The sequence below is a fragment of the Zalophus californianus genome, chromosome 16 (genome assembly GCF_009762305.2).
Source record: "Zalophus californianus isolate mZalCal1 chromosome 16, mZalCal1.pri.v2, whole genome shotgun sequence".
In the NCBI taxonomy this organism is placed as follows: Eukaryota; Metazoa; Chordata; class Mammalia; order Carnivora; family Otariidae; genus Zalophus; species Zalophus californianus.
The window spans coordinates 39,923,628-39,950,853 of record NC_045610.1 but is presented as its reverse complement, the minus strand read 5'-3'; the positions used below and the strand labels follow the sequence as shown (position 1 = coordinate 39,950,853).

Below are 27,226 nucleotides of genomic sequence, written 5' to 3'. Positions count from 1 at the left end.
GAAACACTGTCAAGACGTGATGATGCCAGTTTTACCAAAGGGACAACTAAGGTCCCTGCCTTTGCCAAACTCTGTCTAGTGATAAGGGCTAAAGACCTGGTACTTGTCAACCCAGTCGCATCCTTCAGCCACTAAGAACCCAACTGACATTACTTGGTACTCTGCTAGTATATGGAATAGGTGGATTTATTAAAGGCTGTATTTATTTGTTGCCCCTAAGATTACCTTGTGTTCCCTGGTAAGTTCCTAGATTACCCATGTCTACCAAATAGCAGCCTTCCTGTGTATCCTTACTGATTTGAGCTTGTTTCCCCCAAGACCTGAGCCTTGGTCCCCAGTCATTTACTTGGGATTCCTGGGTAAACCCTACCCTCTACTCCAGACTGATGACCAAAGCCATATTTCAAAATGAATGGACTTCCGTATAGTCAAGGCTCCGTGGCCCATCTAGCACCAAATATTACCGTAGTTTAGAAACTGTTCACTGTAGTTGGCGTGTCTTTTTATGTGGATGCCAGTCTCCTAAGCTTCACTGTTGAAGTCCCAACATGCCACACTGCAAAACCCTAAAACAGAGATGTTGCTGGGTAAGGCCTCTGAGCTGCCACTGTGTATATACTGACTGCCGTTCAGAAACACTACCTTTTAAAATATCTAACAAAGTTAGCCAAGTCCTAGGATTTAGAGTAGCATTAATAATCTGAGATGGCCGTTCTCCTTATTCTGAAGAAATAAGTAGTTACATATTCAATGACACAAATATAAATATGTTACTATGAGATAGTTGTGTTTGTTATTAAACTTTGTCTTTTTTCACCCATTCCCACCAACACCACCTACCTGACCCCCCACCCCAAGCCAGGATCTCAGTTGGTCACAGTTCTTCATCTGGTTGGGTGGTAACCCAAACCTCCATTCCTGAAAGGTCTAAATCCTGCTAGTCCTGCTTCTTACCTGTTCCGTCTTCCAATACCTTCTTAAACAATTATTTATATTACATTTTCTCTGATAAAGAACTACTTTTTTGGGCACCTGGGTGGCTTAGTTGGTTAAGCAACTGCCTTTTGCTCAGGTCATGATCCCGGAGTCCCAGGATCAAGTCCTGCAACAGGCTCCCTGTTCAGTGGGGAGTCTGTTGCTCCCTCTGACCCTTTCCCTCTCATGTTCTCTCTCACTCTCTCTCAAATAAATAAAATCTTAAAAAAAAAAAACTACTCTTTGAATGTAAACTTACTGCAGTAATCATTTCTCTGTATAGGTAAGTCATTATACACCTTAAACAGTGTAATATGTCAATTATATCAATAGAACTGAAAAAATTTTAAATAGAACTTTCTGAACTGGACTTAAACTACAGTTTAATAAAGACAGTCTGTCTAAACAAGTTTAATTTTAACAAGGACATTGGTATTTATAGTTTAAAAAAATTACTGTTATAACTATACAGATCACTATTCTTACAACATGGATTTATCATGTAGCCGCTTAAAAAATCCTGTACACATTCCTACAAATTCTAAAGTTGTTTTTAAGCAGGACAGTGTCCAGTGAGACTAGCAGAGCCAATTCTGGCACTCACGTGGAATCCTACTAAACAGCAAAAGCTTGTCTCGCCAGAAGACTTTGCGTCATGCTGCTTAAAGCTTTGCACAATGAGTCTGATGTCTGTGATGGCTCAATTTTGCTAGGGCATGGTGAAGTAACTTAGTTATGGTCAGGTTTATAAGGGAAATAGCTTGAGTAAGGTTAACTAAATAAGGTCCACCCAGTATCCCATCTACATTGCATCTGGAGAGTGAGAATTAGGGAAAGAGGTCATTTCTGGCTTTAAGCATCCATTTCAAAATCAACGGTTCCCGTTCTTCATATCCTGGCACTGGCATTTACAAATCATGTAACGTTTGGACAAGTTACTTCAATCCTTCTGAGTCTCAGTTTTCTTATCTATACAATGGGGACAACAGCTACTTAGAGATTATTGTGGGGATAAAATGAGTTAATGCCTATAAAACCCTTAAAAAAATGCCCACCATGGAGTAGACACTGAAGAAACAGTATGCTATTTTGCACAGCGAGGAAAACCATCAACAAAATGAAAAGGCAACCTACCAAATGGAGAAGATACTTGCAAATGATATATCTAATGGGAACTAATGTCCAAAATATATAAAGAACTTATACAACTCAAAACACACAAAAAATCCAACTAAAAGTGGGAGAAGACATGAATAGACCATTCTCCAAAGACATATGAGAAGGTGCTTGACATCACTAATTATCAAGGAAATACAAATCAAAACCATAGTGAGATAGCATTTTACACCTGTCAGAATGGCTAGAAGGAAAAAGAAATAATCAGTGCTGGCAAGGGTGTGGGGAAAGAGAACCCTTGTGCACCATTTGCAGGAATGTAAGTTGGTACAATCACTGTGGAAAACAGTATGGGGTTTCCTCAAAAAATAATCATAGGAAAACCATATGATCCAGTAATTCCACTACTGGAATATTACTCGGCCATGAAAAAGGATGAGCTATCTTGCCATTTGCAACAACATTGATGGACCTAGAGGGTATTATGCTAAGTGAGTAAGTCAGACAGAAATGCAAATACCATATAGTTTCACTTATATGTGGAATCTAAAAAACAAAAAGAAACAGACCCATAAATACAGAGAACAAACTGATGGTTGCCGGAGGGGAGGGCAGTGGGGAGATGGGTATACTGAGTGAAGGGGAATAGGAGATACAGGATTCCCAGTTATGGAATGAATAAGTCACAGGGATGAAAGGTACTGCATAGGGAATATAGTCAATGCTATTGTAATGGCATTGCATGGTGGCAGATGGTAGCTGCACTTATGAGCACAGCCTAAGTATTGAGTTGTCAAATTGCTACGTTGTATACTTGAAACTAACATAATATTGTGTGCCAACTATACTTCAATTAAAAAACAAAAAAATACTATATATTTTGAAAAATATTTTCAAAATATTATCAAAAAAGTGGAAAAGTCCTGAAATTTGGTAATTGCTATAAATTTTTAATTCTGTTCCTTCAATACATCTGCTTTTATTCTGCCTTTATAATGTGTGCTTTTGGTATGTATTAAATAAATCCAAATAAATGAGGGTTTTATAAAACAAGCCAAAAAAAAAAAAACTAACAGTATTTTGTTGACTAAATAATCTAGTTTCTCCAAAGATGGACAGGAGCATAACAATAGGTTTTTAGAGTAGGTGATCATTAACATGGTCTGCCATGGGGTAGAGATCAAGGTCAGGTTGCTGTCCTGGGGCTGCAAAACAAAATTCCAGACAGTAGGAATAGTGGTGAGAGTGTCACAAAGGGGATTCGGACGAATGTAGTCCTATGAACCTGAGGTTCAATAAAACAGAGCCAGAGGTGAAGGTAAGTGGGAAGGACCAGATGATTGTCCCAAAGGTTTGAGAGAGTTGACCATCCCTAAAAGCTACAGCTGTGGTCACCCTCATCATGAGGCAAATGACCTATGCTGCATCTTTGAGTGACAAAGAGAAACAAGTTATCACAACAAAAATAAGTCCAGTCTGGAAACCAGGTATGAAGGATATTTTTTTTTTTAAGATTTTATTTATTTATTTGAGAGAGAGAGAATGAGAGATAAAGAGCACGAGAGGGAAGAGGGTCAGAGGGAGAAGCAGACTCCCTGCCAAGCAGGGAGCCCGATATGGGACTCGATCCCGGGACTCCAGGATCATGACCTGAGCCGAAGGCAGTTGCTTAACCAACTGAGCCACCCAGGCGCCCCGAAGGATATTTTTTTTTTAAGGATACTTTTTGAACCAGATTGTCCCACAGAAATTCATGCCAAAGGAGGAAGGACTCTGAGTTATCACACTGCTTTTCAGTGTCTCTAAAAAAAAAAAAAAAAAAATCTCACACCCCAACACTGAATAAAAGATCTTTGCAGCCTAGTACCAGTTAGAAAAGGCATTACTGTGAGTTAGTACAAATATTAGATATTACCTAGGGGAAGAATGTGAGTAGTGCTCTGAAAATAGGTTTGTCTTTCAGGGTTTTAGCAAAGAAAAAAAATCTCATACTTAAGCTTCTAATTTCCTACTCTGAATAAGTCACTTCAGGAGAAATGCTTGAAAAGCATGAATAAATAGGTTCACAGGCTACCTGAGCCATGACAAAGCTAATGACCTTTCTGGAAGAAGAACTCTCATTCAAGTTTTGATCTATAGAGCCTCTGGAAGGTTTTCTAAAGTAAGAAATTTGAAGGGAAGACTAGAAAACAAAATGGTACCAAATGCATCTCAGTAGATTGAAAACAGTTGTAAAGATAAAAGCAAGGGGGTATGCTAATAAGCACACAAAAAGATGCTCAACATCACTAATCATTAGGGAAATGCAAATCAAAACTGTGAGATACCACCTCACACCCATTAGGAAAGCTACCATTAATAATAATAGTAATAATAATAGAAAACAGCAAGTTTTGGAAAGGTTGTGGAGAAACTGGAATCTCTGTGCCCTCTTGGTGGAAATAAACGGTACAGATGCTGCAGAAACCAGTATGATGATTCCTCAGAAAATTAAAAACAAAAGTTCCATATGATCCAGAAGCTTCACTGCTGATACTAAGGTCTAGAAGCAATATCTGTATGTGTCATGTTCACAGCGGCATTTTCCACAGTAAAAACTTGGAAGGCATTTGTTTTCTTCCACTCTGTATGCCCCGCTACTAAAACAGTGCCCTATGCATAGTAGGTGCTCATTAAATACTTCTTGAATGAACAAAAAAATGAATGAATGACACCTGATAGGCAGCATAACTGTAGTCACAAGTTTCATTTTGCTATTGACTAGAAATTCTGAAAAGAATTTTGTAAGAAATATGCTTATGTTTTTCATTAAAGAGATTTTGGCATCACTGAAGTTGCTTTTCTATCTGACTTTAAGATAACTGTATTTAACAAAAGGACCGCCACACTGAATCCCAAGGCCCATTCTGGCCTGACTCACCCTGCTTCATGCTGTGTGTCCCTGAACAGTCCTTGTCCTCCATTTTCTCATCCTTAAATCAGAAGAAGGAAATCTCTCTTCCAAATTCCCAGATTCTTTATAAGGTTCAAACGAGATAATGTACAAGAAATCCCTTTGGAAGCTGTAAAGCACCATATAAATGTAAGGAAATCTTGTCTTTATACTCATCGTGCTCTGGAACTTTGAGAAGATAAATGTTGAGGTTGCTTCTTACTAGGGGCTTAGTAATTTCCAGCTGAGGGCTTGGAGAACCCAGGCTCAAGTGGCGATTCAGCCCCAAGCAACGTCCATTTGCAGGTGAGTCCTGCCCCCTGGTGGAAATAGAGGGGCAGGGACAATTGCGGTGAACAGTGTGGGATCACCAGGGGCGAAGCTAACCGGGGAAACAAGTTATTTCAATTTAAATTTGCTTAAAAAACAGCTTCTTTCCCTTTTTTTTGCCATAAAATGTCCTTTGGAAAAATTTTTTTACATATGCAGGATGCATACACATTACACCAATAACTTGTCTAATTACTATTTACAGTTAATCAGGCACTGACAATTTACAATTCTTCAGATATTTTAATATTCTAATTCCTATTTCAATGTCAATAATTCAATAACTTAAGAGAATAATTTCACAATTAATATAACATGTTAAGACTGTTGAGGGCAATATATAAAATAGGTATTTATATGGGCATGGATCATTTAGAGAAATTATTTGTATCTAAAATACACTCATGGTGACAGAATCTCTAGGCTATCTAGAACATATGCCAAGTCTTCACCCGGCATGTTCCTGGTGACTGTACAAATCATTTAACATTTGTGGGTCTCAGTGGCCTCATCTGACAAAGAGGCTGAATTGGGTAATGTCTAAGACCCCTTGCTGCTCTAAAAAAAAAAATCCTACAACTTTGCCCAGAAAATGCATTTAAAGACCATGCGGATGACAGCCACAGAGCCAGCTAGCCAGGCTTCAGAATGCTTGTGCCAGCCCAGTTCCAGGAGACACCTGACTGATCTGGAGGCAAAACAATTTTATACCTGTCTTCTCCACAGAACCAGGAACCAGTCAAGCCCGACCAAATCCCTCCTCTCTCTCTCTTTTTCCTGTCCTCTCCACCTTCTTGACCCGCACCTTCCTGGCCACTGCCTCACGAGGAGGCTCCTCAGGTCACTTCCGGCTCACCTCTCCTGCCCTCTCAGGTGGGACGCCCCCGCCCCCGCTCCCTTCCACACACATACCCAGTCATTCCAAACTCTTTGACACAGAAGGCTAAACATGATCCAGCTTCTGCCTGATCCTGACCATACATTTCTTAAAGACTGGACCCATATCTTTTTCATCTTTGCATTTATTTACCACCATGTCTTCATTTTTGCATTTAGCTTTGAACACCAGACATAGTGGCCATATATGTTCAATAAAGGAATCAGTTAATACTTACTGTTATTGTTCAAGGTAATACATAGATGTCACAATCATGGTAAGACCAGAGAAGTTACCAGGATCATATTTTTTTAAATAACACAATTTTTTTTTTCCGTGGCAGGATAAAATATGTGTTTCTTTAGTAAATGGTTCTTTATATACCTCTCTGGTAATTAAGACCCTACTGTAGCTAGCTGAAGGTACCCTATCACAATCTTACTTAACTTTTAAAACTTTATAATATCTGGTGCCAGATAATGACGGTATATTCCTAGGGTCTAGATGAAAGTAAAGGATTACTCACCCAAAATTAGAAGTTAAAATAATGAACTTAATATAGAATGAACCCTGTTATATTTAAGATAACAAATATCCTGAAGCAACAGCCAGAGATGTTAGACATCAATTTACAAAAAAAAAAAAAAATCACCTAATTATACATAATTTCATGCTAATCGGAATGATGCCATTTTTCTTCTGGCATGCATAACTCAAATAGAAACACCCCAATAATTGTGTATAAAAGCTCAAAGAAACCATCAGCCCATGATATTCTGTTCTCCCTTGAAGTTACAGCTATCTTGTTACAGACAAGGTGAACGTTGCTCATTCTATCATGTCTCTCCGATTTTCTAGTGGGTCCAGGCATATTTGCTTATGGTCTGGAACTGGATCTGTCAGACCATCCAGTGGAGGCTCGGGCTTTGCAGGCAGCAATGCATGTGGCAGCTCTGTTGCTGGAAGTGGATTTTCCTGTGCCTTGGGAGGGGGCCTGGGCAGTGTTCCTGGGGGGAGCCATGCTGGTGGTGTCCTTGGAAACGCCGCTTGTTCTGGCTTTGCTGGAAGTGAAGGGGGACTTCTGTCTGGGAACGAGAAGGTGACCATGCAGAATCTTAATGACCGCTTGGCATCCTACCTGGATAACGTGCAAGCTCTGGAGGAAGCAAATGCTGAACTAGAGAGGAAAATCAAGGGTTGGTATGATAAATATGGACCAGGATCTTGCCGTGGACTTGATCAAGATTATAGCAGATACCACCTAATCATCGAGGATCTTAAGAATAAGGTGAGAAATCACAAACCTGAAGATACTCAAAGTATTTAAAACTAAGATTGACGTAGCAAAAGACACAGAACGTGAACAGGAAATGCTTCATAACTATTATCTGTCATTTATGTTCATATTTATTTATGATTTATTTTCATAAATCATTCTTTCTCTTAGTCCAAAATAGGCACTTTGATGCATGAATTTCAAGTAGTTTAAATGTTACTGGTTTTGAAATATATTTGTTGATAAGAAAATGTTGCATTCTAAAAGTTAAGTGAGTAGATGAGAAGAAATAACCACATTTGTAATTTTTAAAAATGAACATTTTAAATATGTTGGTTGTCACTTAAGGAAATAAAATTTTTATGCAAAAGTGAATCGTGTCACATTTTTTATTTCCCCGAGATAAATTATGAGAGTGGGCTTATTTGTTGTGTCCTCCCTTTTGGTTTCTTCTAGATTATCTCGTCTACTACTGCTAACGCTAATGTAATTCTGCACATTGACAATGCCAGACTGGCCGCTGATGATTTCCGGCTAAAGTAAGTGATAGAAAACAGTCACTCTCTAGAAGAAGTTTCCTGTCTATTTTAATATGCTAAATAAAATTTCAATTTCATCCCAAGTAGAATAAACTATAAAAGATTAAAGGAAGTAATGCATGTTATAATACGACAATATCCTGACACAAGGCATGTTCTTACAATCAGCTACACTCGCAATTTATATATATTTATTACATTCTTGGGACAAAATATCACTGTATTTCTATGCCTGCCTGGAATAGTGCCAAGCACAAAGTAGTAGCTCATAAATATGCATCAGGTAAGGAAAAATAGTCACTGAGATAAAATTCTAAAATGGGGGGCACCTGGGTGGCTCAGTCAGTTAAGCGCCTGCCTTCGGCTCAGGTCATGATCCCAGGGTCCTGGGATTGAGCCCCAGATACAGGCTCCCTGCTCAGCGGGGAGCCTGCATCTCCCTCTCTTCCTGGCTTGTTCTCTCTTTCACTATCTCTGTCTTTCTCAATCTCTCTCTCTAATAAATAAAATCTTTTTAAAAAAATCTAAAATGGCATATTTTTAGTTAACTGGGATCCTTTATCAGAATTTGTGTCACTAAATAACTGCACAGAACTGGGTAAAAGAAGTGGAGGAAGGCATTCACTGTATACTTTTATAACATTCTGAGTCCCATTTCAATTTCCAATGTGCTGCTTAAAGCGACTGAGGTTTTATTTTTCCGCCTCTTGAGGTTGTCTAACTTGTGCTGAAATTCATTTAATGCCCGCCAAGGTACGAAAATGAGCTCGCCCTTCACCAAAACACGGAGGCTGACATCAACGGGCTGCGGCGCGTCCTGGATGAACTAACACTCTGCAGAACCGACCAGGAGCTGCAGTATGAATCCCTGAGCGAAGGGATGAGGTACCTCAAGAAGAACCATGAAGAGGTAGGAGAAGCTATACTTCTAGTCAAATCGTGATTCTGTACATTTTAAATACTTTGGGGGGGACCTTAAATTATAATAGTATTTCGTGCTCATTATAATAATTTAAACAATGCCAAGGCATACAGAGAAAGAATTTCCTTTCTCCTGCTCTCTGCCCTTCTAATCTCATCCCCCAAGGCTGTAAATGTTAACCATTTGATCTGTACCCTTCCATTTTTTAGGCGGATAGAACAGCCTATCCTTTTGAAAATGGTGCATTGCTTTTGCATTGATACACCCGTCTTTGTTTGCACTAGATTATTTCTTTCATTCATAAAAGCCTATCCTGAGGTCCACCTTCTCCTAAGGACGTCTCTGACTAGGAAAACATGTGTTTTCTCCACTTAACGAGCCTGGCTTTGCTTGAATGATGAACCCTGCACAATAATAAACCCATTACCTGACATGTTATACCAGCCAGCTTCAAACCCCCTAGGGGGAAAAAAAGTGCCTATCCCCAAAATAGTCTCCAAAACAATGGATGAAAAATTTTCGGAAAACACTCTAAGACAGGTTAGAAAAGCCTAAAACACCAGCTCTACTTGCCCCCAAGGAGAGAATTATGGGGGACAGAAAGGCCAGGAAACGTGAAAAGAGAAAAAGGGCAGAGGGCTGGAAAGGCAGGAACGAGGCAGAGCGATTCTGTGCACTGACCATAACCTGCCCCTCGAGTCCTGCTCACGTTTCCCTGCAGGAAATGAAGGCGCTGCAGTGCGCGGCCGGAGGGAACGTGAACGTGGAGATGAACGCGGCGCCCGGGGTGGACCTCACGGTCCTGCTGAACAACATGCGGGCGGAGTACGAAGACCTGGCCGAGCAGAACCGCAGGGACGCGGAGGCCAGGTTCAACGAGAAGGTGAGGACACGCACCCAGCCCCCGCCTCCCCCGGCCCGCCCGGTGGGTACAGGCCCTCTCACCCCTCTGCACCCCACCTTGCAGAGCGCCACCCTGCAGCAGCAGATCTCCGACCACGCGGGCGCGGCCACCTCGGCCAGGAACGAGCTGACCGACGTGAAGCGCACCTTGCAGACCCTGGAGATCGAGCTGCAGTCCCTCCTGGCAATGGTAGGCGAGAGCGCGTGGGTCAGCGTGCATTTTGTGACTCTCGTGGAAACCCTCCTCTTCTTCCCAGTTAGAGCTTTACCTCCAAAAAGAGAACAGGGAAGACAGACACAGACACTCAGAGAGACAGACAGAGCGTTTCTTCCTCCCTGAGGTCACTGAGGATTTCCTTCCAGGCCTCTGCTCAGTGTCCCTTTCATGAAAATGGCTCACGTTTCACAGTCCCTTCCTCAGGCCAAAGAGCAAGAAGCAGGGGTATTACCCCACCTGAAAATTAAGTGTCACGCCAATGTCAGGTGGCCACACAGGTAGACCTAGCATCATCAGCATCTCCTAGTACTGATGAAGGCCAATTAAAGCTACTTGGTGCTTGTCATCAGGCAGAGGAAAAGAGGGTACATATCTGAATTGCTATGAGCCCGGTCAGCCCCTTTATCCCCACCCACCTCACAGAGCTGGGCATTCAGCCACCTTGGCGCCCACTGCCAATTATTTCAGAGGTTACCATGGAAACAATCCAGGACTAAAAATGGCTCCCCTTCTGGTGTATGAGCTGGCAACACCCAAAAAGCTTGATTTTGAGAATTACCACATACTTGTGACCCAAGGGTTCCCATCCTCATCAGAGGTTTCATGCTTCCTGAGGACAGGAAGTTGTAACCCAAAGAAAAGAGCCATTATTATAAAAATGAGTGCAGTGAGCAGAGAAGGTAAGGATGACTCAAAACTACAGGAAGACCATTTGGATTTAGCCACCCTAAAAAGGTACAGTGCTCTCTCACCATTATGAGGTTTAGATTAGAGACTTATTTTGACCACTGACTAACCCCCAATTTAACCAGGGTACCCCTCTCGTCCTGACCCTGGTCCCCACAGCTGGCTGGTAATCCAACCCTCCCGCTGCCACTCTGGGCTCCCAGAGCCCTGCTCTCTGCCCCGTTCCCTTCATCCTTGCAACTAGGACCCCGAGGACCTGTGCCAGCTGCTATATCCCTGAGCACCAATCTGCCCTCGCATTTCTGAGCTACGTTGAAGCAAATGAACTCCTGAGTTCCCAGATCAAAATGGAAGCATTTTCACATAGGAGATGATGTTAGAAAGTAGTTAATTCTGTGCAACCGGGAGTACCATAGTTTGGGCTCCAGAGATAATCCACACAACGTAACTGAATTCTAGAATAACGGTGGTGTAGAACCTAACTACCATGCTTGAGATTCTTTTGTCATAGATGGATTCTAAGCAGGATCTTCTATAGTTTAGTACACAAATCACCTGTAAGTTGGGACTGGTCTAAATATGTAAACTTTTCCTATGCTTCCTGTAGTATGCAAACTCGCAAGTTCATCCTGTCCTCCTTCCTTATCTACAAGCTAACCTTTACAGTGAACAGCTGTAGAGATAGGGATGCTGTGCCCTCTGATTAAGAAGAGTATTAGCAACCTTAAAAAGGGATGCCAGGGGCACCTGGGTGGCTCAGTCGGTTAAGCATCCGACTCTTAATTTTGGCTCAGGTCATGATCTCAGGGTTGTGAGATCCAGCCCCTCATCAGGCTCTGCACTGGGTGGGGAGCTGGCCTGAGATTCTCTCTCTCCCTCTCCCTTTACCCCGCCCCCTCTCTCTTCCTCTCAAAAAAAAAAAAAAAATGGAAATAAAATGAATACCATATGAATGGTATTCATCCCTGGAGAATACATCATCAGGGAAATTAAAGTTTTGAACAGCTGAGCACACACCTCACTGATGTCTTGCCACTTGGTGCCTGCTCCTCCCCATCACCATCCTGGTCACGTTCCACTCCTTTGCCCTGGAGAGCCCAGCACCACCCATGGGATGCACCAGTCGGCCTATTTATTAAGTCAGTGGTTCTTAGCCCCATCAAACCCCATGTCCACCTGTTATGATGAATATTTTATAGCTCCCTCTTTATCCTAGAATGAAGTCAATAGAGGATATATTTAGCAATACAAAAAAATTTTTAAAACCACTATAATGCCATAACTGCAATAAAAAGGAAAACTAAAAGTATTTTTAAATAAAATCTATTTAATATGTAAACACCTGGGCCCAACTACCCCAGGACATGTAATGAGAGAGACAGAGGCTTACCCTTCCCTTGATAAATAAATTTTTATGTTAAACAAGGTAAGATCAGGAGTGGCTCCACACAAGAAGGACAGGAAAATGAAAGAGTGCGAATGGGGCTGGACCTTCAGATAATAACTAATATCAGGAGAAGTAATAACCACCCAGAGGTACTTACCTATGATAAGGGGAGAGGAAAATTACTTTAATTGAAGTAGACACCACATGATGAGACAGATGACAGGCTATGCAAGAGGAAATGAGGAGGTATAATATTCATAAGAGTAGTGGGGAAATAACGACCTGGAGCATGCTGTGAAATATATCTGTGGTGTTGAAAGCCCACCCCTGGTAAGGCATTCATTCTATCTCTAGTGCTTCGTGAAAAGGCCTCTGAATAACAACAAGCAAATCCCGGACAGATCAGAAAAACAAAAAGCAGCGTGCAAGGCCTTGGAGCAGTGGTGGGGCAGGTCTCTGGAGACAGGGGCCGAATGAGATTGAAAAACAAAAACGAACCCAAAAATAAGTATGTAACTTCAATCTATAAAATTTCCAATATGATTTCTTACTGCGCTGTCCTCCAAAAAGTTTTAATGTGTAGGTTGACCATGATAGGAAATATTACCTAAATATCAAGAAAGTCCATTGGAACGGTCAAAAGTCTCGTGGGCAAGGGTCATTTATGCCACATCAGGTCCCCCAGCGTGCCGGGCCCCCACCTGGGGAAATGCCTGTGACTTCCCCTTCCTCTGCACCTCCGCTGTTGTTGTGACGAGCCCACAGATCTCCAAAACTCACCTAGGAAGCCGTGCTGCCATTTGCTAAGAAGCTCTGGTCTGCATAGTCCTCAAAGTGGCTTCATCCTTGCTGTGACATCCCCTGTCCTCAGAAACACTCCCTGGAGTGCTCCCTGAGCGAGACTGAAGGCAACTACTGTGCACAGCTCGCCCAGATCCAGGCTCAGATCGGGGCCCTGGAGGAGCAGCTGCACCAGGTCAGAACCGAGACGGAGGGCCAGAAGCTGGAGTACGAGCAGCTGCTCGACATCAAGGTCCACCTGGAGAAGGAAATCGAGACCTACTGCCGCCTGATTGATGGAGACGGGAAGTAAGTAACACCATTTGAAAATCTGGTATTTTACCAGATAGGTTTTTACCTATTTTAAGCCACAACCGTGGACTGTCCATCCATGTTCCATGCCTCCAAGCCGCTTCTTCTTCATTCCCACCGCAGAGACGTGTGTCTACCTCTTCCCTCTGCAGTCATCCCTTCCATATTTTATATATCACAGCCCCTTCCTCATCTGCTTTGGATGACCCCAGTCGTCCCTGCAGAAGATCCCATTCGGTATCCATGTTCATCATTTTAGGTCTCAAGATTACCCCCCACCAGGCTTTACCCATCTTTCACTCTGTTCCTAATATCATCGCTGCTCTGAAATAAACGTACTCTATACAAACCCCCAGGATCTGTATGCTCCCCCAGGAGCATGCGACTCTTGATCTCAGGGTTGTGAGTTCGAGTCCCACATGGGTGTGGAGATTACTTAAATAAATAAAACACTTAAAAAAAAAAAAGAAGTAGGTGCGCCTGTGTGGCTCAGTCAGTTAAGCGTCCAACTCTTGATTTTGGCTCAGGTCCTGATCTCAGGATTGTAAGATCCAGCCCCTCACTGGGCTCCCCACTGGACAAGGAGTCTGCTTAAGATTCTCTCTCTCCCTCTCCCTTCGCCCCTCCCCTGCCTCTCTCCCTCTCTAAAAAAAAAGTATTATTTTCATTTAAAAAAGTATATATTCACATATGTGTATATAGAATATATTACATATGTATATGAATATGTATATATATTCTCTGTAGGTTTTAAATTCTTGAGTTTAAAAAAATCAAATGAAAACAAAGTAGTTTTATATCCTCTCTTTAGAAGATATTTAATTATTTTCACCTCCTATACACAAAAATTTTAATATTTTCCTTTACAGAAAACTAAGATCTGTTATTGGCATACAAAGTTCCCTTGAGTTCATGTTCATCATTTGACTCAATGAATATTTCTTAAGTGATAACCTGAAATATTAAAGAGTAAACTGGGGTGGGTTTTTTTGTTTTTTGTTTTTTGTTTTTTGCAGCTCATGCTCCAAATCAAAGGGCTTTGGATCAGGAGGCTCAGGGAATTCACCTAAAGGTAATAAAATCTAGTTCTGTTTCTGCTGTAACTACTTTCACGTTAATGGCAATCATATACTGTGGCAACATCTGTATTTAAGTAATTTTAACTAAAGTGCTCTGAACTTAAAGTATTATTTTAAGTGGATAAATTATCCCAAACTATTATAATAAATCTCTCTCACCAAAATGCTCTCTCACCAAAGTGTACATAATATGTTACATCATAATCAGCACTGGAATTCTTCCTCATGTAATCTTTTAGCTGGAATATGTGTATTCACAGGTGTTTTATTTCTAGAATTATCCAAAACCACATTGGTAAAGACAGTGGTTGAAGAGATAGATCAACGTGGTAAAGTTCTTTCATCGAGAGTTCACGCCTTTGAAGAAAAGACATCTAAAGTGGCCAGTGGCAAAACAGAGCAAAAGGTTCCATTCTAGCCACCGTCGAGAAAAAACAATCTGGGAAAAAGGATCCTGTACAACTGCATTATTCTAAATATCAAGGAAATTACAAAAAAAAAAAAACTTTCTACCCTTACGGATAATTTACTTAGCAAAAATACTTGTTTTCTTAGTTAACTTTTACAGGGTCTTGGGTGTTTGTTTTCAAATAAATAAAAAAATAGATGTGCACTCATTTCCATTCACCCATAACTAATAAACAATTATTTGAGATTTATTTTTTTTCTACATCTCATTCACGGGCATTCATTTATGGAATCTATTTTCATTGCCTTTCACTCTAGTTTTAAATAATAGTCAATACCACGTGGCATTTAAATATTAATATTCACCAGGTATAATCTTTAAATATCTCACCTTGCATGGGCAAATAATCTGGGGGAAAAAATCAGAAATTCCTCTGTGATTGAAAAATCCCATCACTAGATGGCGCATTCTTAGTCTTTTACCAATGACCTTACCAAACTCTTCTGGAGATCTGGGTACTTCCCAGTATACTGTTCCCCATATAATCAGGATTAACTCTAGAAAGATCCACAGCAATGAGCCTCATGTGAATGACTTTTTTCCTAGAGCAAACTTTCCATCGAGCCCCAGATAGCAACGAGTTCAAGCTTAGCAGGCCATAGGTCTCTATTTCAACTACTCGGCTAAGACATTGTAGCAGAAAACAGCACAGACAATAGGTAAATGAATGAGCATGACCATGTACCAATAAAACTTTATTTATGGACACTGAAACTCGAATTGCAACTAAGTTTGATGTATTATGAACTATTATTCTTCTTTTGATTTTTTTCCCATTTAAAAATGTGAAAACCATTCTTAGCTCATGAGCTGTACAAAAACAGGTGACAGACCAGATTCAACCCGCCAACACCTGGTCTAGAACTTAAAATCTCATGAGGTTGATGAACATTATGGTTATTGTGTCTATGTTTCGGATCAAAATGTATGGTAAGGAGTCCTAACAAACATTAAATTCCCTAAAAGGAGAGCAGCTCTCCTATTTCTGTAATATGTGTCCTGATTCTGAGAAGCTCCAGTGAAGGTGGGACTTCTACCCAACAAGGCAACCGCCACATGGGAGTTCAAAGAAGTGGCAAAGATAGGATGTTTACACAATCTTGAGCCAAAAGGTATCAAATGAAGCAAATACTAGAAATTCATGGGGAAATAATCTCCCAAATATACCATGTACAGGAGCAGCTGTATAATTTGCAGGGCTAAGGGCAGGATGAAAATGTGGAGTCCCTTGTTCAAAAATCAGGGGGAGAAAGTGTCATTAAAGGCACTAAAATATAAAGTTTTTTCCTTCCTTCTGCAGTCATGCACTCTACTTGTCATGGTTTGTTTTTTTCTTTTTTGTCATTTAATGTCATTCTAAGTAAATAAAAATTAAAATGTTAAGTTATTGGCATAAATTTTGCCATTCATTTTTATATTGGGAGATACCCATTTTAAATTCAAATATAAGAACATTTAACTTGTGTACAGAATCACCAAAATAACACAATCCATATTTTGTGGCTGATATATGTGAAGGGAAGGAAAAATTCTTCCTCGACTCTTCAAAGTCTTCCATCTAGACTAAGAATTCATTTACATGAGTCAGATTAATTGGAGAAAAAAACAAAGTCTTATTACGTGTGCACAGAGACCCAATAATGAATTTGAGACCCAAAGAATGACCAAGGCAGGCAGTTTTTATACTTTTTAGACAAAGAGAAAATAAATCTGTGAGCAATTGACAGTAGAAAGAAAATGTAGCTTTGGGGACTTCAATTAGTAAGGAATTCTAAACAGAATTCAGGCTGCAGTAGTAAATCAGTAAAAAGTAAGAAGAGTTGTTTATACAACCTTCTTGGCTCTAAATTTTCCATCTTCAGTAATAAGGACGTCTCTTTACCTCTTGGTATAGAGAGGGGAGGGTATGTTTCACATGGGAGATTTATTTCCTGCTTTCAGGGGGACAGAGGAGGTCTGAGTGTCCTTCTTGTACAGTCTATCACTTAAGTAGCTTTTATTTAAAACAGTCAATATGCCAGGGGCACCTGGGTGGCTCAGTCGGTTAAGCATCTGCCTTCAGCTCAGGTCATGATCCCGGAGTCCCAGGATTGAGCCCCACATTAGGCTCCCTGCCTGGCGGGGAGTCAGCTTCTCCCTCTGACCCTGCCCACTCTTGGGCTCTCTCTCTCTCTCTCACTCACTCTTTCTCAAATAAATAAATTAAATATTTTTTAAAAATTAAAAAAAATAAAATAGTCAATATGCCAAGGTGGCATATTTTGGGGCAGCCTGCCTTTGGTTGGCCCCTACACATGCATATGTATTTTGTTCTTACCAAAACAGTGGAAACACTGCATCAAACCAACTCAATGGGTTTTCTTTCACTCCTTTATCTGCTCACATTCTGCCAACACTACCCACCATTGGCATACCGATGAGTAAAAAAAGACAGGAAAAGATGCTGTGGGTTGCCCTATCCTTCTGTAGCACTGTTTTCAGCCTGAGTGGTTGGCTCATACAGGAATGTAACAGTATGTGATAAGGTTCCTTGGTAATTCTTGTTCCTTAGAACACCATTGCCTTCTTTCTGCATTTGAAACAAATTCCATTTGAATGGAAAACCTCTCAGGGTTGTCAGAAACCCTACTTACCCAGTCACAGACATACTTACCTTGCACTTGCTTTGAGTTTCAGCAAACTCCGCAGGATGGGTGCACCAGAATGCTGTGCACCTGGGCTTTGCATATGCTACATGCTGCTGAGGCAGTAAGGAAAAACTGCAGACAAAGGTTATTTCCGTCCATACTCCTTTGCTCAAACGTTTGTCCCAGCAGGCTTCACTTACAAGACACAAGCTCGGGAGATAAAATTATTAAGAATACCAAGATGGCTAACATAACAATAAAAAATTAAAAAAAAAAAAAAAGAATACCAAGATGGCAACAGAAGAGCATTAAACCAAGTGTGGGGCACTTCTGAACGGGAGACCGTGTCCTGCACAGGTTTCACGCTTGATGAAGCCAGCTCTGCTTATCAGGTGTGCTCATAACACATTGACTTTAAAAAACACTGTCTTCATGGTGATCAGCTTTTCATGGTGCAATACTGTGAATTATAAGAAATATATTTTTGTCCCATTCCTGGCACAGAGCTCCTAAAACCCTTGGAACTGCCAAGATGTCCAGAGCTATCAAGGTTCTTTTGTGATGTTAATGAGGTGACTTTTGGAAATCTTATAAAGAAACTAAAGAGGGGGGTGGCTGTCCTTCGAGCCAACCATGTGAGTAGAGGTTTAGAACTTTCAGTCCCATCCCCAACCCCACCTCCTGGGAGGGGAGGGGGGGTGGAGTTTGAGTTCAATCACCAAAGGCCAATGATTTAATCAACCTCACCTATGTAAGGAAACTTCCATAAAAACCCAAAAGGACAGGGTTTGCAGGGCTTCCAAGTTGATGAACATGTGGAGATTTGGGGAAGATGGTGCGCCTGGAGAGAGCACAGAAGCTCCACGCCCTTTCCCCATACCATGCCCTATGCATCTCTTCCATATGGACTGCTCCTGAGTTCTATCCTTTAATAGTAAACCAGTGATCTAGTGAGTAAAATATTTCTCTGAGTTCTGTGAACCACTCTAGCAAATTAATCAACCCAAGGAGGGGATCCTGGGAAAACCTTTGATCTACAGCCAGTGTTAGATGTGTAAATGACATTCCAGACTTGAGATTGGGGTCTGAACTAGTTGGAGGTAGAGTAAGCAGTCTTACAGGACTGACTGAACCCTTCACCTACCTCCAGTTAGACAGTGTCAGAATTGAGTGGGGGAGAATTGTTGCTGGTGTCAAAGAATTGCTTGGTGTAGTGGGGAAAAACCCACACCCTGGAATTGAAATCAGAACTATACTCTGGCGGTAGGTAGTATGGGGAGCACACATTGCGCTTTGTGGTAACGGTACTTTTGATGTGACAAGATTCAAAAGAAAAGCAAATAGCTCTAAGTCATCATTTTGTTAAAAAAAAGAAAGAAATTACAAGCCTATAATGAAGTCATATGCCCCCACAACAGCAAACCAGGACTTAATTAACTACAGTTTCAACCTTTTCCAGGAATGTGACATTTTAACAGTCAATCTGAAATTTCCTGATCAGCACTGGAGAGGTCATCTGCATTATAAAAAAAAACCCTGCCCTTCTCTTCCCACCCCCAAAAGAAGAAGTAACAATCCTTTTGTTTTTTCTGTTGCTAATAACTGCTGGCCCCACCCTCCTTCCTATAAAAGCCTTTCATTTTGTACAGCTCCTCAGAGCATTTCACTGCTTGTAGAATGGGATGCTGCCCAATTCATGCATCGCCTCATAAAGCCTATTAGATCTTCAGATTTACTCCATTGGATTTTGTTTTTTAACAATTTCTTGCCAAGAGAACAAACCAGAATTCCTGTGTATTTATTTAGCAAAGGAACAGCTGTAAAATTAAATTCTGGGTGGGTTTCCTTTATGTTCTGTTGAGTTCATAGGATCAAAGCAAATATCCCATCCTCAGAACTTAGTCTTAAATCTGTTCTTCCTTTCGAGGAGAGTAAGAATTCACCGTGGCCTTTAGGTCTATGATTTTCCTTCACTCGGCAGAATTCTAGGGCTCCTGAGTTCTTCAAGAATTCTACTAATAATGACACGTTTTTCTCCAATCCTTGAAGGGTACTTTTTGCTGTGGGGAGCTTCCAAGGAGTTGGTTGCTATCTGAAGGAGAAGGACTTCAGATACTGTGCTTAGGAGGTTGTTAAAGCAGAAGCCCCAAACTGATATCCCTTCTTTTAACAAACACCCAAGATTTGTGGATGCTCATTACAAAAGAAGTGAATTACCGTTTGTTGTTGGGTGTTGCAAATGTGTTGCTATTGCTGTTTCTCTTTTAATATTTTTTGTCATCACACAGAATTTTATAATACATTATCATAAATATAGATAAATTTCCATCATAGATTCAGAGTTTTACATCTGCTGAGAAAGGCCTTTGTCATTCCAACATGATAAGTAAAATTGCCCATGTTTTTCTTTTAGTACTTTTGAGATGATCATAGGATTTTTGTCATATGACATTTTATACATGTAATATTTAACCATCCTCATTTCCTATAAATCACTCCCTTGGAATAGTATATGCTATTTAATATACTATTGAATTATATTTGCTAACATTTGACTTAAGATTGTGTATTACCAGAATATGTCTTTTCTCTGGGAACTGATTTCCCCTAAACTTCTCATTGCCTGTGTTTGGCTCTTATTCAGTGTAATGATTTTTTTGTTGTTGTTTTATTTCTAATCCTTTCCTAAGTTCTGTCTTCTCATTTCTAAGTGTCCTAATTATGGTTTATGTTGATTGTTTTTTCTTCCATCATTTTTAATGAATTTTAGGTCACTTTGAAATGGTAAGTTATATCTTAATCTGTTTTGTGGACATGTCTTTCTGGCCTCCTCTCATTTTCTATAGAGATGTAATTCAGCTCCTAATTTCTTTTTTGTTTTTGTGTGCTACCATTTTGTGAGATTTTACCTCAATCCTTTTCTTCTGCTCATTTTTATAGGCAATTCATGTTCCTTAACCTTAGAATGAGTATAGTTCCACATGGCTTTTCTAACTGCACATAGATCCCTTTTCTCATTTTTCATCTAGGGTTCAAAAATATATTGGCTTGATTTCAAATTTCTTGTCTCCTTTCCTCTTCTCCACTGTATCTGGACCTTCTCTTCCCTTCATCTCTACTGACCTTATTCTGGTCAGTTTCGATTCTTCTTCCAGGGGTTTCTTCTCATGGTGGGGCACTCTCCTGGAAGGGAGACACAGCTGGTCGGTTTTGAGAATTCACAAGGTCTAGACCATTTCCGTCTGAGCTCATTCAAGACTCTTTCCACTCACCTACTTCTGAATGGGCAAAACTCTCCCAGTTTTGTAGGTAGATAGGGTTAGAGATCCCCAGAAAAGGAAAAACAAGTCATAGCTTTCTTAATGTAAGAGAAGTCATTTTAGGCCCCCAGCCATTCTGTGGTCTGTGCCTGACCAGCCATTTTGTGATCTATGCCTGACCAGCACTCCTTGTCCAAGCACATTTCTTGCAGAACTTCCTAGGAAGCGTTGGAATGACCCAAAGTGCAAAAATCTCAGGAGTTAAGGATTCTAAAGGAATAATGGGAACGCAGAAACTAAGTCTCTACCAGGCCAGGAAATAGCCTAACCATATCAGAGACAACAAATCAACGATAAGACTTCCAGTGCTATTTCAAAAATAAAGATTGACCTAACGCACATCCTTGAGTTGTTTTTTACAGGACTTAAACCCTTTTGAGCACTCAAACACCAGACTCACCAGAACAGAGAATTGGTGATGCTGACCCTCCATGACTTCAATCAACTAGAACCTGGACTCTGTCCCCTTAGGATGACTTTTGCCCCAACTCTTTACTGAATTCTCCCTTGCCAAGCCCCATCCGTGAATACACATGCACCCTTACCTTAAAACTTCCCTAATTTTGTTGTTTGGGGAGACACAGCTTTGGAAAATATCCAGGATGTTCTCCTGACTTATTGCAAGTAAAACCCTTTCTTTTCCTATTCTTTGGCTTGGTTGTGTCTTGGCTCCACACCTACCAAGAGGCAAACCCAGTTTCAAGTTATAGTTTTACCTGATCTTCTCAAATTCACCTGGTGTCCTTTTCAGTTGGCTTTCCATAATTCTCCAATAATCAGACCCTTCGGATGCCTCTGGATTCCCTCTCCTTCCCACAGAAGTCTAATGGCTAATGGTAATTTGTTCTACCAACTTACATTTTGGGTTTCATGGTAATACCTTGTCACCTAGATTTGTTATAAAAGTTGTGCACAGGTCTCTGGTTTTGTGATATAAATGTTCTGTGTGATTTCTTTGTGAGGATTCAAAAATTCTGCAACCATTGCCATGATTTCCCAGAATCCATACCTTATTCTTGAAAGACAGCTTTGCTTGGTGCTCAGTTTTAATGTGATAATTATTTTTTCTTAATATTTTGTAGAGAGGTGCCTGGGTGGTGCCATTGGTTAAGCATCCAACTCTTGGTTTCAGCTCAGGTTATGATATCATAGGATGTAAGATCGAGCCCTGCATCGGGCTCTGCTCTCAGCACAGAGTCTGCTTGAGTTTCTCTCTCCCTCTGCTCATCCTCCCCCTCTCTAAAATAAATAAATCAATCTTTAAAAAAATGTATCTTGTAGAAATCATTCCAGTAAGACACTGTTGTTGCTCGTGGAAGCTACTGACAGTCTAATTATGGTTCCTCTGTAGATGCACTCTATTTTCTCTGGCTGCTTTAAGGTCTTCTCTTTGTCTTTGGTGTTCTTCCACATCACTACAATGTGACTAGAAGTAGATTCTTAAATTCACATTGCCTCTTCAATTGGAGGACTGTTTCTAATCTATTTAGAAAATCTTACCCTCTGCCCCATTAGTATGGTCTCTAGGGAGACTCCAATGAAACGTATGTCAGAGTTTCTCTCCAATCTCCCTTTCTCTCCCTCTTTCTCTTTCCCTCCTTCCCTCACTCCCTCCCTCTGTCTCATTCTCTTTCATTTAGAATAATAACCTTTTATTTTTCCTACAATTTACTTATCCTCCTTAGTTGTGTCTTATCTGTTGCTTAATCCTCAGTTAAAATTTTTAATTTTAGTCATTATATTTCCCATTTCTTTTTCTTATTCAAGTATAATTAACACACAGTGTTATATTAGTTGCAGGTGTACAATATGGTGATACAACAGTTCTGGGATGCTCAGTGCTCATCTAGAAAAGTGCACTCCTCATCCTCCTCATCCATTTCTTTTCCATTTAAAATTGACCTAGTCATTTTTAAGAGTTATTCATTTGGAACACTTCCAGTTCTCTCTTTCACTTCTCTAAACACACACACACACAAAAAACCACACTTTTTTTGCATACAATTTCTTGTTATCTCATTATCATTGGTCTTTGACATTCTATTTTGTAGACTGTGTTTAGTGTTGGCTCTTAGTCATACATGTTTGTTTCTTCACATGTTTATTTTATTTTATTATGACTGTGTATGTGGTTAGAATTTAACTTTGGGAGTCCTGCAGGGCCAGAACTGAGATGATTTCTCCAGGGTACTATGAAGCAGTACCAACCTGAAAACATCTTTTAAAAATTTTTTTTATTTTTTATTTTTTATTTTTAAGTAAGCTCCACACTCAGCGTGGACCCCAACACAGGACTTGAACTCACAACTCTGAGATCAAGACCTGACCTGATATCAAGAGTTGGGCACTTAACCAACCAAGCCACCCAGACACCCCAACCTGAAAATGTCTTAAATGAATTTCTTGGATTGGGGTTCTCAGACTAAGTGGGCATAAATTCAAATCGTAAGACTGTATCAGAGTAAGGCTATGATTATAAGTCATTATCAAGTATTAATAATATTCATTGTATTGAATTCTTAGTCAGTTCCATTGGCAACAGAATGACCTGCTGATTTCTCCACTTTGCCAGCATGGAGATTTTTCTAACTTCATCCTTTCTACTGATGACATAGACTTTGGGGCATACAGCTTTAAGTGGGGTCTCAGGTTCAGCTACGACACTTGGTCAGGTCCAAATCTTATTCCTCACTAGGGCTCTTAACCAGAAAAATCTGTTTCTGTTCTGAGCATATTTCTAGAGCAGCTCAAGCTTCTGTGTCTGCTCACCACTCACGTTTCAGCTCTTTGTGTTTTCTTTTTTTTTTTTTATGTCTTCCTTTATTTTCTTTTGACCTTAGATATGAATTTAAAAGGCATTTTACAATAATTTATCCAGCATTAGGTATTTCATCTAGTCTTATTTAACTGCTAGACATGGAGAAGCCATAGTGTCTATTTTTTAAACTGCATTCTGTATCAACTTTATTTGTAAATTTTACAGTGAAACATGCATTTGGGATTTTATTTTTCTTGGCTAGTTTTAAATAAACTTTTACCTTTTATCAAAGTAATGAATGCACTTTGTTTTAACAGTTATATCATGCTAAAAGTAAAAATAAAAAACAACAGTGTCTTTTTCTCTCCCTTCCTCTACCTCAAGCCCTGCTCTCCACAAGCAACCATTTACAACTCTTTTAGCTATTCATTGTCATCTTTACCTCTAGACTTTTAAATAATATGCTTTATTCAATATTTCTTGATTTACCAGTTTTACATATCATATATTGTGCTCTTAAAAGAAAGTTGAGAGTTTTGCCTTTACCACTTTTCTTCTCTTCCTAACATAACTATACCACAATCTTTGGTTAAATCAATGTTCAGTCTTCGCACAATTATGACTAGGTAGATAGTGTTCATTGTTGTGTTGAGCAGTGTCTGCCACATTTTCTTGTACAACTTTTTGTTCTTCATACAAGCAATATTTTTCTAACATTTTTACTAACTTGGTTTCCTGTGTATCTTAATCTCTCATGCCTCTTTCCTACATGAACAAAACTATTGATCATTTTCATCTATCCCCTGCAGATCTCACACTCCGAATCCTCCCACCTTGTATTGGATTTCCCAACTTGCTACCCAGCTATCATCAGGGTCATGCATTTGGTGCACTTGTACTGGGACCCCGTTTCTTGGATTCTAAGCTTTCTCTTTTCTTGTTCATTTTTCCCTCTAGTGGTTTCCTGACAAAGTGTGTGAGGGAAATTGATTTTTTGAGACCTTTCATGTCTGAAAATAGTTTTATTCCACCCTCACTCACGATCAATTGTCAATGTAGAGAATTTTATATTGGACATCATTTTCAAGTAGAATTTCAAAATATTCTTCACTGGAGTCATGGCTTCCAGAGTAGTTGAGAAGTCCAGGGCTGTTCGGATTTCCCCATCACTGAATGGGTGTTGTCTTTTCTTCTGACACTTTAAGAGTTCTCTTTTTCTCCATGGTTCTCTGAAATAAATTGAGCACGTGCTCTGCTGTGATTCTTTTTCATTTATTACTCATAGTTCTTGATAGCCTCTCTCAATTTAGAAGCTCAGTCCCTTAGTTCCAAGTAGTATTAGAAGATATGTTTATAAAATAATTTCTTCATCATTTCTCCTTTCTCTCTTTCTGAAAGATTTACTTAAGGTTGCTCTTCTTGGACTAAGCCTCTAATTTTCTAATCCTATCTTTTATCCATCTTTTTGAACTTTGTTCAACTGTTAGGGAGATTTTTTTTTTTGAAGCTTATTTTCCAACCCATCCATTGAAGTTATTTTAGGACTTATTTTTTTCATTCTTAGAGCCCATTCTTGTGCTCTGCTGTTTAATTTTAATGATACTGTATTCATGTTTCAAAAATGTAGTATTTTTGTTACTTCTAAGGGCATTAATCATAGGTAGTTGTGTTTTTTTAAGATTTTATTTATTTGTCAGAGAGAACACAAAGCAAGGGGAGCGACCAGGAAAGAGGGAGGAGCAGACTCTCCGCTGAGCAGGGAGCCTGATGTGGGACTCGATCCCAGGACCCTGGGTTCATGACCTGAGCCAAAAGCAGTTGCTTAACTGACTGAGCCACCCAGGCATCCCTGGTTTCTTTTTTTTTTTAAGTTTTCTTCAGCTTCCTTTATTGTCTATTTCTCAAGTGCCATTTTTTTGCTTCTTTCTTTGAGTCTTTGTCTTTCATGTTGGAGTGTTTTTTAATGTATGGTGATTTTTAAAATTCTGCTCATCTTTAAGAGTAAGGCCCTAAAAATATTTGGAGCCTCTGTGTGTGTGTGTGTCTGTGTGTGTGTGTGTGTGTGTGTATTTCACTCCAGGGTGAATGGGTAGTAAGCATTCTTTTGTGGGAAACACTCAAGTATCTGCAGGTGTTTTCTCTAGAACTTTTCAGCTACCCCAGAGAAGGACCCAACAACCAGAGATAGCTACCTAATTTGTGGGCCCTAGTGCAAAATGAAAAATCAGGTCCCTTGTTCAAAAGTCAGGAAGAAGTTCAGTTAGAAGTACTAACCCATACATTTTTTTTCTTTAAAAATATTTTATTACTTAAAACATATAGTAGAGGTAGTACTAATACACACATAATATAATCTTATACATTGCAAAAAATAACACTTTTGATGTCATAATTTAGTGTAATACAATAAATTCTAATGCTTTATTAATATGATTTCTTGATTGATCAACAGATTTTTCTGGCTTGCTTTTCTGCAAATTCACTTATTAAGTCATGAAAATTTATATTTTTAGCAATTTCATTTGCAATCTATATAATTGAAAGGGATGTCCATTGTTCTTGGCAAATGCAAGATCTCAAATAATCTCAACTGGAGAGAACAACACGAGCAAAGACCAAAAGGAGGGAGGGGAGAAGAACGGTAAAATGAAAGAATGAACAAGTCAGGTAGGTACGACCTCCCTCAAGAAGAAAGTTACATGTCAGGCAAAGGAGCTTTATCTAGCTTATAGTCCATTGACTTTAAACTGTAGGAAAGTGGGAAAAGGAAAGATATACTTACTGACTACATATTATTGACAAGCATAGTTGCTTTACAAATGTAACTACCAGAGGGCGGAGCAAGATGGTGGAGGAGTAGGAGACCTGGATTTCGTCTGCTCTCAGGAATTCAGCTGAATAGGGATCAAACCATTCTGAACACCTACGAACTCAACAGGAGATCGAAGAAGAGAGTAGCAACAACTCTCTGAACAGAGAAGCGACCACTTACTGGAAGGTAGGACATGCGGAGAAGTGAATCCAAGGCAATATTCGGGAGGGTAGACAGTGGGGGAGGGGGCCTCCATCAGCCGCTTCTGGCACGTGATAGAGCCGTGGAGCACAAAATCAGAACTTTTAGAAGTCGGCTCCACTGAGGGACATCGCTCCAGTGGCTAAGCAGGGGGTGGAACCCTCGCGGGACAGTGTGGTCTCAGGACCCTCGGGGTCACAAAAAGATCGGGGGTGCCTGAGTGCGGCAGAGCTCCCTGGTATCGGAGCAGGGAAGCTGGCTGCAGAGACGGACCCAAGGCGTGGGCTATCAGCTTGGGGTTGCCATAAACTGTGATCCGCAGCCCAGTCGGGCCACTGCTCCTCCAGCGGGGACCCAACGAGCAGCAGATCCAGGAGACTCCCCTTCCTCCCCGGGGAGATGCAGTGCGGGAGCGCACCGCAGGGATCTGCTGGGTTTGGAGACTCCACATGGGGTCGGGTGCCAGAGACAGAAACGCTCGGTCACAGGCTGGGTGAGCACGGAGTGCAGCCAGAGACCGGGGACACGTGAGTGACTGCTTTTCTCTGGGAGCGCAATGAGGAGCGGGGCCCTGAGTTCTCAGCTCCTCCGGGCGGAGATTGGGAGGCCACCATTTTCACTCTCGTCCTCCAAAGCTGTGCCGGGAGCTTTCAGGGAACAAAAGCTCCTGAGAGCAAACCCGAGCAGATGGCTTAGCCTGCACCGAC

The 27,226-nt window shown here is 40.5% G+C and overlaps 1 protein-coding gene across 1 annotated transcript; it reads left to right on the top strand.

Annotated features, from left to right (window-relative positions):
- Window positions 1-7,068: 7,068 nt before the first annotated feature.
- Window positions 7,069-15,000, top strand: KRT28 (keratin 28). Its single transcript, XM_035724484.1, has 8 exons — window positions 7,069-7,518; window positions 7,963-8,045; window positions 8,799-8,955; window positions 9,689-9,850; window positions 9,935-10,060; window positions 13,033-13,250; window positions 14,270-14,325; window positions 14,608-15,000. The coding sequence occupies exons 1-8, from the start codon at window positions 7,069-7,071 to the stop codon at window positions 14,748-14,750; spliced, it is 1,395 nt and encodes a 464-aa protein (XP_035580377.1). The 3' UTR covers window positions 14,751-15,000.
- The last annotated feature ends 12,226 nt before the right edge of the window (window positions 15,001-27,226 follow it).

Excerpts from the sequence above, each read along its gene's own strand:
- KRT28 (XM_035724484.1), top strand. The coding sequence starts at position 7,069 with ATGTCTCTCCGATTTTCTAGTGGGTCCAGGCATATTTGCTTATGGTCT. Across the intron at positions 8,956-9,688 it reads TCAAGAAGAACCATGAAGAG|GAAATGAAGGCGCTGCAGTG; the intron begins GTAGGAGAAGCT and ends GTTTCCCTGCAG. Across the intron at positions 14,326-14,607 it reads CTCAGGGAATTCACCTAAAG|AATTATCCAAAACCACATTG; the intron begins GTAATAAAATCT and ends TTTTATTTCTAG.